General features: G+C 37.3%; 1 protein-coding gene across 1 annotated transcript; it reads left to right on the top strand.

The window, feature by feature from the left end:
• Positions 1-1087: 1087 nt before the first annotated feature.
• Positions 1088-8724, top strand: LOC128211692 (octopamine receptor Oamb-like). Its single transcript, XM_052916709.1, has 3 exons — positions 1088-1619; positions 1794-2072; positions 8537-8724. Exons 1-3 carry the CDS (start codon positions 1088-1090, stop codon positions 8722-8724), a joined length of 999 nt encoding a protein of 332 aa, XP_052772669.1.
• The last annotated feature ends 1181 nt before the right edge of the window (positions 8725-9905 follow it).

Here is a 9905-nt window from a genome sequence, read left to right as displayed (position 1 = left end):
TTTTGAGCAGGTACATTATTGACGCGATGTGAGTATTATAAGCTCTTAACCGATTATCAAGTCTCTGTGGGAGACTTGTTCATTTTCGTCGTGTAAAACGTAAGTCGCGATGCATGTGAAACACAACACATATAAGGTTGTTATGAAGTATATATAGTATAAAGTACGATTGCTGTCCATACCCTGAACATAAAACTCAGTAATAAGTTCTTTCTTGAATTCCACGAAACAAAGAATTATCGTCTCCAATAGAAGGCGCATTAGTTATTCATTATAGTATTGCACCATAACGCCAATCACATATTTGATTGTATAGTACAATGCGTATGCCATACTCGGTGATTACCTTCATTTTTCTCGACCTTCATCTGAAAAAAAACTTCAATAAATTGCATTTTATTTGTGTAAACATTTGATCAAGCGGAATGAAGGTAAACATGTACTGGTTCTAGAGCACTTTGCTTTCATAACTTTTCCTATAATTCTACATAAACAATTTCGTTTTTGATAACCCATTTCTGATACTTTACATTATATATATGCTATTCGTTAAAAACATTTTTTGATTATAATGAATTGAATTCCTTTTTCTTTATTGCAGTCAAGATTGCATCGGGATAAAATTACGGTCCATTTATCAGGGAAACCCTACAATGATCAGTTAGGTGGTGTCCGAAAATATGGCAGAAAATAATTACCCTCAACTTCTTGGATAAAGCACACATTGAAACTAGAGCGTATGATTCAATGGTTTAATAAGTCAATATACTATACCAAAAAGAGAAACAATACCAGGACAATTTCCAACTTCATTCTTGTTTAGTACAGGATTCGTACTGGGAAACAACTGGTTATACGAGCAATTCAAGTAAGGAGTAAGGTAATTCTTCGAAGAGCAATACATGAATTGTTTTAAGCACGAACAGTTTATATTAATCAGAATAGTAATGTGAATCGACAAGTTCAACGAGTAAGACCGCCTGCTCTTCGGACAACAATTAAATAATATGTGATAGCAATGTAGGGCGAATTAACAAGTGTTTGAATGACGCTGTGCGGTGTATGCAGTGAATACCATTATGCCGAAATGGAGGGATATGATGTACCTCGCCAAAATATTACTGTCTACTGCAATGATGAAAATGCAAATAAATTGGTGAAGACCATGCTACTAAGCATTATAGACCTGGCTGTAGTGCTTGGTAACAGCCTAGTGATAGCCGCCGTGTTTACAACACGGAAACTAAGGACGGTAACAAACATTTACATTGTCTCGCTAGCGTGTGCGGACCTATTACTCGGGTTTGCGGTGTTGCCGTTCTCAATCTCGGTGGAAGTCGACGTGTGGTTGTGGGGCCAGGTTTGGTGCAGCATGTGGCTGGCCATCGATGTCTGGTTGTGCACTGCCTCCATCTTCAGCCTCTGTGCAATCAGCTTTGACCGCTTTATCGCTGTGACTCATCCAATCAGGTACCCAACCATCATGTCGCCGTCACGTGGTAGATGGCTTGTCGCCTCTGTTTGGGTTTTGTCATTTGTAGTATGCTTGCCGCCTCTGCTCGGTTGGACTGATAGCGCACTTAACAGCCCTTCCTCGTCCCTTCTCAATGAGTTGAATAGTTCGTTTTCATTACCGAATTGTTCAACCTTAAATCTAGCTAATATGCAAGACAGTCTCCCGGGACCACGACAGGATTTTGTCTTCAATCTTACTGGTGATGATAACGTCGATGGATTGTTTTCCAATATCAGTCTGTTCATCAACACATCTAAAAATTGTCTAGAAGAAAAAGTGACTTGTGAACTAACAACAACTACTGGATACAGAATTTACGCCGCACTGTGCTCGTTCTTCATACCTATGCTTGTCATGGTATTTTTCTACGTAAGAATATATCTAACGGCCGTACGAACTGCAGCTTCAATTCGCAAAGGCGTTCTAAAGACAAAGATTAGCAATGATATTTCACAGCCGAATGGATACGGAGAAGATGAAATTCATCTACGGGTTCATCGAGGGGGCAGCACCTCATCACGCAAATCAGCGAAACATTGTGACTTACGAGCTAGCTGTAGGACAATTTATAGCGAAGCAACGTCGCGATCTCTAAGACTTGCCGCTAAGCGATCTCCCAGTAATAAAATATATCACATCGAGTCAAGTGAACGATCAGATTTTAATTGTTACAGAGATGACAATTTTTTAAAAACAAATTGGGAAAATGAGACGAAATTAAATGGCGTTTCCTGCATAAATACTGTTTTCCTGACAGTTGCGAGACAAATTTGCAAATCGAAAAGTAGGCCCGGTAAATTGTCAAGTTATCTAACCAAACAGGAGCTGTTAAGCAAACACAACGATGATGGACACCCAGCTGTTAACGGACTGACACCAAACAGTTCTCCTATAGCGTCCAAATCGTCCTCGCCAAAAATGCCTAGGCGTAAACTGTTAATTAGGGATACAAAAGCTATTTCTGTGAAATGCCATGCAAGGAAGTTTAAACGAGAGGCAAAAGCTGCAAAGACATTAACGATAATTGTAGGAGCTTTTATAATTTGCTGGTGTCCTTTCTTTACAATATACCTCATGGGGGCGTTTTGTCACGAATGCGTAACTGAAATAGTTTTTGCCGTATTCTTCTGGCTAGGATATTGTAATTCGGCTTTAAACCCGTGTATTTATGCGCTCTTTGCCAGGGATTTTCGTTGTGCATTCAAAAGGTTACTTCTTTGTCGCCGACGGAAGAGATTTACGCGTGCAGTGAGGGCAGACTTTGTTATCGGTATTACGAGGAATCGATCGGGTGCCTCGCATCATGATAAGGACAGCGGCGAGTCAGCATATAAATGATTAGTTGTCACTTAAAATCGTTTCACTTCCCTTGAATTATTTGCTTTGCCTCTATTGCGATAATGTTGGTTGACCTTTGACTAACATGAAACAACGTTGTGTCATTTATTCCCCTAATTCGGTATAATTATTTAGTTTAAAAACAAATTTAATTCAACGTGTATACCAAAATCAGGTTGCAGTATTGTATGATATACTATTATATGCATGACAATTAATTATTTGTTAACTTTTTAATTCAAATTACATTGATGTTATACAATCCTAAGACGTTAAACAGGAAGTATCACTTTTGGTATTCAGAAATCGACCTGCAGTCAAGCTTTTATTTTAATGTCCAATAGCTCGTATAAATGCACCCCAATATTCTTAAAATATAATCAACCTAAAGGACCTTAACAAAATGAGATGTTTATAATGAAATTTATACCCTTTGCACTGGATTAATGTATTACACAACACACTTTTCAAAACATTGATATTTTGCCGTTCCATTTCAAGTATTTCTGAGGAAATTGAACATATTGAGTAGAACGTAGGTTTAATGTCATGCCAAAGTTCCTTGGATATGACGTCCATGTTTTTTTTCTATTAAACCATTTTCAGTGTCTGTATCATTCGAAGCGTCCAATGATATATTTTCTGCACATACTACAGGCTACTGCTACAGGCTACTGTATGATGTTAACCAATGAGTCATATGCGTCAGAAGCGAGACTTGATATAAGCTTTAAAGCTTCCTTTTCTCTTCTGTCGTAATTCTTTTAATTTCTGCATGAACAACTTGTCTAATTTTTAAGTATTATAACCATAGTAAAACCACTTCATTGTGCTCAAACACAGTTCATTTTGAGGTTAAAAACTATATTGAAATCAAATTAGTTTAAACCAGACACTGATGCATCTATTTACATTCTGGTTTGTGATTAAAGGGCACTAGTTATGCGTACTGTAACATTAATGACCTGGTCTTACGACAAACAAATTTATTTATGAGCTGCCTCCGCCGGCTATGTTTAGAATACATTACAACGATCTAATTAAACTGTCAGTATGTGGGAAGGGTAAACCATGCAGTATCATGGAGTCAGGATATTTTTAGGAGCGCCAGGCATTACAACGACATTTAAGTGAAATTTAAAATAATGCGTAAAGACACATTGCCTTTAATTATACTTTTATATATCTGTACTTCTATCAGGATGATGTGAAAAAAATACGATGATGCAATAATTTTTAATAAAAAACGATTCGTCTGTTAAACATAATTACGTCCTTGCTTACAACTTACTAGTAAAACAAAATAACGTCCTGGCGAACAACATACTAAGGCGACGTACATGTAAAACAGTCATATCGGAATTGGCGCCTGTTTATCAAAACAGATCTAGAATTATATATTAGAAAATCGCTGAGCTCTTAACACATCATGGTAATAAACATGGACCAGAAATAACAGAGGGGATTGTAGCATGCAAAGTGACAGCTCATGACCTTTTTACGACAGCTCCATTGTATCATATCCGATGTAGAACACTCAAATGTTGCCAGGGACAATATGCATGTGTACAGCAAGGGGCATAACTCTGGCTTTAGTTTGTATTGAGTTATGCCTCATATTCGAATGAGAAAAAAACAGACGAGCGCTGGTGTTCTCTTCATGGCGCTCTTGTTGACCTTGGCAAGATCAAGGTTCAATGTTGAAATAAGATATGCCTTGTAAGTTATTTTAACTAACAGGGGAAAGTCTGACAATCAAGTTTAGAATTTAATAGCTTTAATAGTGATTGTTGTGTAAAGTAGACTTTCAATATATTTTATCATATAAAAAGAAGTATGAATTCTGCTCTTTGGAGCTAATAATTATCTGCTTTCCGGCTATTGATAATTATGTACTTATTTTACATGTCCGAGCATGTTATGTATCCGAGGTTATTTTGACATGTATTTGTATCCATTTGTCTACATTATACCGATTACTAAGTATTGATATATTCGTATTTAATACCTATCTTGTAATGATCAGCTATATCAATATATCCATCCATCTGAAGTTTCTGTTAATTGACACTTAACTATGACAGTATTACAATCGGACCAATAAAATACTTATGAAAACTTTACTGACTTGCTGATATTATCCTTGATGTATATGCAAACAGAAATCTGTGTCACATCCTTAAAGTGCAAAGGAGTCAGTTTAGTTCCACAAGATGATGCGTTGTTCGCATTACATTACAGTATTAGTCCCATATAACACAGTGGGTGATTCAGTTTTTTTCAACGTAGTCGTTATCACACGCTGAAATAGCCATTGAAATTAAGCGCAGTTAGTATGACTATCTGTTTTACTTCCATATAAGAGTTACAATATGCAGAGGTGTTATTTTTTTAGAAAAGAAACTGAGAAAGATTATACCTGCTTGACCTATAAACACACCGACAACATTTCTGTTCTGTAGTAACGTACGAATTCGCTGGATTGATACCCGTCGGCGTCGCTAAATTAGGCATTTTTCATGCATCAAAAATTCAAAAAGTATGGTCGAATCATATATTCAATGAATAGCAACAACAACATAATAAATGCATTACACAAATACATTTAAACACCTTTTCCAAGTTCCATCCTTTTATTGAAGGCAGCCAGAGCCTACTCTCCGAAGACAAAAAAAAATATTTCAAGTAGCAAAAACCTCAACATTGCTTAAAAACTGGTGGATTGAATTTCGTTTATGGACCAGAACTAAGAAACATGAATGCATTAATCCATGTGTTCTTTTTACGATCATATCTAGGAACAAAAATAGAAATTAAGTTTACAGTTAGGAAGATACCAAGCGGCGTATCTTTCGAAACGAACACATCAGGCGCAAGGGACTCAAAATGATGTTGGGTCCACGGAAGGGTTGGGCTCGTGTAACGCCCGGGTGTCCCCTCCGGTCGAGATTCTTTTTCAATTGTAAGCATTGAAAGACTCGATTTCCAGTGAGGTCAGGTTTTGTTTGCATGTTTTTCTCTAAACCTTTTTACGTTTCAAATAGTTGTTAGAGAGAAACATTGCTAATATGATAAAACAGTAATACACATGTTATGGACACGTTTGTAAGCACACATTTAATACTAGTATTTTCTATTTCTGCACCAAATACAAACAGTTACAAATAGTCACAAATCAATAAATCACACACATTTAATACGTTTTAATCAATTAGAGTAATCATGCCATGGTGACCTGTATATTCAAAATCGTGTCAGACTGGTATTAATCTATATGCGCGTAGCTATATTTGAAATACATTTTTTTTTAAAATCGGTATCAAATTTTGCGGCCCAATTGCAGTTACTAGCTAGAATATTGGGACCGCGGCCACGGCCCCTGTTGTACCAGCACCTACGCGTCTGAACAAACTGAGGAAATCTCGTACAAACATTACATGATTTTTCGAATAAGTGTAAGGCCTCGAGCAATGGAGTTTTGAAAGTAAAAAATGGGTAATTTCTCTGCCTATAGTCGAGGCTGATATTTCTTAGTATTAAAGGGTCTGCAACCCTGCTATTTTAATGAAGAGAACTGGTTATTAATTTGCATTATTTTAATAACCATACATAATTATATGCATGAATTTACATTACATGCAACCTGACGATGATTTGCCAATATATCGCTCCATTAAATAAAGTAACCCTCTGCCATGACACTAATATACATTTGAGGATTGTACATAGTTTCATTATACATTTATGCTTGGTTTTACCATAAGTAGGACACTGAAGTATTTTAGGCTTTAGATAATGTCAAAGATTTTAATGCTGGAATTTCTGATGTTTTGAAGCACAGAATCTATGGTTTTGGTTTTGGGTCACAAAGGGTAAATTTTGGTTATAAAAATAATAACTTGAAAAAAGATTTGCCGTCAAACCTACCCTTTTTTTAAAAAAGCACTCTTATACCCATGTACGATTTACCATAACTAATAACAATGGTTCTTAAGAAGAATACCGAGTTAAATTTGAAAGAAAATTGCAGAAAACACGGTATTCCTACCTGATACGACAATTGTAAATCACAGAAAATCATTTAGCATTCACCAATCATTTAATATTTTTTGCGTTTTTAGCCATTATATACACGATAGCAATCGTGCTATCAGTAAGTTATACTTTCCATATATGTATTATTTAGTAAGTACTTAAAGGTTTATCGCATGAAATGTATGTTTGTTATACATGGGTATGAGTTGATTTTGAATAAGAGTGTCACTTTAAGGAAAGTGACCGGATACAGAGTTTGTTTGCCTACCTAAAACTTATACCATTTTAGTTATTATAATAGTGTTAATATTTTCAATAAATACACATGTATCTCCTTCGTATATAAACAAAAATTAATCGCGGTACTCGATAAATATGGTATAAGCCAACCATCACAAATTTCGTGCAACGCAACCTTTTACAGTAATCAATCGAAACACCTCGACAGTCGTTTTATGGCGGGGATGGTCAGGGTGTTCCGATTGTAAACTAGTGTAAAATGCGGCTCAAGTAAGGCCCTATGATATTTTTATACGGAAAACACGGCCCTTTCGGGGATCCTGTATGATTTTAATTATTTCTTAATTCATTATTAAATGTTGTTCGAGCGTTCCGACCCTAAACTTATTTGATAATAGTGTGAATAATTATATAGGGTAAAACACTGCCCTATTGGGTGATATACGACTCTATAGATATATTGAAAAAAATCTTTATTCATTAAAGTTCTGCTTATGAAAAAGAAAACAAAATGCATAAGAAAAATACCCTACCAATACAGCTATCAAAGTACAGTATTCAAATGCTTTAAAATATGCAAGTTTGAAAAATGACCGTAGATTTCACAGTCTTTGGCGACAAAGTTTTTCCAATGAATATCCCATGGTCCTATTTATTTTCGAAATTAAGAAAAAAGTTAAGGAAATATATTATTCAAAATCGTAGAATGCTGGCGAAGTCAACCATATATAAGAATATTTATAAAGTTGTCATGGATCACGGCTATATTTATGCTAGATATTCTTATGCCTTGACCCGAAGTGATAATGTTTCTATTTTTGTGAATCAATTCCTAATCACCCACTATTAAGGAATCAATTTTATGATTGCCTTTGTGTCGTTCTATTTTCGGCATTAAATTTAATACTTGTATTTCTTTCCCGCTGTGCACTTTTTTATGATATTGCTTATTATGATGTTATACGTGTCGGAAAATAGCTCATTTGTTAATACACGTGTATTACAAATGAACATTATTGTATCTTGTTTCTTGCCTTGTTTTGGTGATAAAAAGGAAAGTGCCGGTGCTTTAAAGAACCAAGCTGTTGCATTCTTCGCACCCGGATCTCTTGTCACGGATCACTCTGTTTCTTCAAATGTTCATATAAATTTACTGGTAAGTGCAGTCACTTCTATCTCATCTTACTAAGTTCATTTACTACAACACATGTAGTGATAGCATCATGGCAGTTCCAAGTCATAATGCAGCTAATGATTACGGGCAGAACTTGATTAAATAAAAATAAGCAACGCCGTATCTAGTCAAGTACCTAATTGATTTACTAAGAATAAGTGTCCGCCCAGTGTTATTTTGTATATTGACAGCATAGTCTGACCAAGCGCTTCAAAGACCACGACCCAAACCAGTGATACAGCTCTTCAACGACCAAGTCTGTCTTCACACGACCAGGCGCTGGAACGACCATGACTCAAACCCCGCGAGCCTATGTTTCTACGACCATATCTCCAATCTCGCAACCAAGCGCTCCAACAACAACGTCTCTCATCACACGACTCAGCGTTTCAACAACCATGACTCAATTCCAGCGACCTAGCGCTCTACCGAACACGTGTCTCAATGCACGACCCAGCATTTCAACGACCATGACTCCATTAACCGCGACCTAGCGCTCTAACGACCACGTCTCTTATCACACGACTCAGCGTTTCAACAACCATGACTCCATTCCCGCGACCTAGCGCTCTAATGAAGACGTGTCTCAATGCACGACCCAGCATTTCAACAACCATGACTCCATTCCCGCGACCTAGCGCTCTAACGACCACGTCTCTCATCACACGACTCAGCGTTTCAACAACCATGACTCCATTCCCGCGACCTAGCGCTCTAACGAACACGTGTCTCAATGCACGACCCAGCATTTCAACGACCATGACTCCATTCCCGCGACCTAGCCCTCTAATGACCACGTCTCTCATCAAACAACCCAGCGCTGTAACGTCTCTGACTCTAACCCCGCAACCTAGCGCTCAAGCGACGACGTCTCTCGTCACGCGACCAAGCGCCGGTACTACCATGACTCCAAGCCCGCGAGCCTGCGTTTCAACGTCCATGACTCCTACTCTGCAATCTAGCGCTCCAACGACCACGAAACGAGTCCCATGGACTAGTGAAAAAAAAACATAACGGAGAAACAATGTCGACTTTGACAGAATAATGAAATCGATTAAATCGAAGGTCCACCTAGAATGCATACTTGGTAGTGTGCATCCTGAACAGATTCTGGGATTTAGACGTTGTTATTTGTCGTAAACAAAGAATATCGAGGGGTATATGTGGATCAAGGAAGCAAACATGTAAGCATGACAGACGGGATCTGTTAAAAAACGCCATGCAGAATGTTAAACAAATGAACCAATGAGATCGGTGTGACCTCCGTTGGGTTCTTCGTTGTCCGAGTATATTTTTTTTCTTAAATGTGGGTTTACAGTCAAATCACACAACGAACAGGTTGACGTTTCCCGAACAACCGCTTTGTTTTTTTCTTCATATTTGCATGGTAATAAATTGTCCTCAATTGGAGGTCGGAGGCAGAATGTCCTTTGTTGGAGGTGTTTCGTACGCATTTTTTAGGTGTGTCAATGTCCCTGTTGGCGGTGTTTTGTTAAAAAATGTTTACGTATTTAAACCTCTACCCAGATAGCTTTAAGTCCGTTTAACACATTGACGTAATTATTTTTCAAAATTACACCCTGGAAAATGGTGTCCTCATTT

Source organism: Mya arenaria, chromosome 12 (assembly GCF_026914265.1).
Source record: "Mya arenaria isolate MELC-2E11 chromosome 12, ASM2691426v1".
Classification (NCBI taxonomy): Eukaryota; Metazoa; Mollusca; class Bivalvia; order Myida; family Myidae; genus Mya; species Mya arenaria.
The sequence above is the reverse complement of the archived record's forward strand: the minus strand, read 5'-3'. Positions and strand labels throughout refer to the sequence as shown.

What these genes read in the sequence shown, in the direction of transcription:
- LOC128211692 (XM_052916709.1), top strand. Translation starts at nt 1,088, where the DNA reads ATGGAGGGATATGATGTACCTCGCCAAAATATTACTGTCTACTGCAAT. An exon ending in CCTTCTCAATGAGTTGAATA is followed by an intron (nt 1,620 to 1,793) that starts GTTCGTTTTCAT and finishes TAGAAGAAAAAG; the next exon opens with TGACTTGTGAACTAACAACA. An exon ending in TTGTGACTTACGAGCTAGCT is followed by an intron (nt 2,073 to 8,536) that starts GTAGGACAATTT and finishes GACCCAAACCAG; the next exon opens with TGATACAGCTCTTCAACGAC.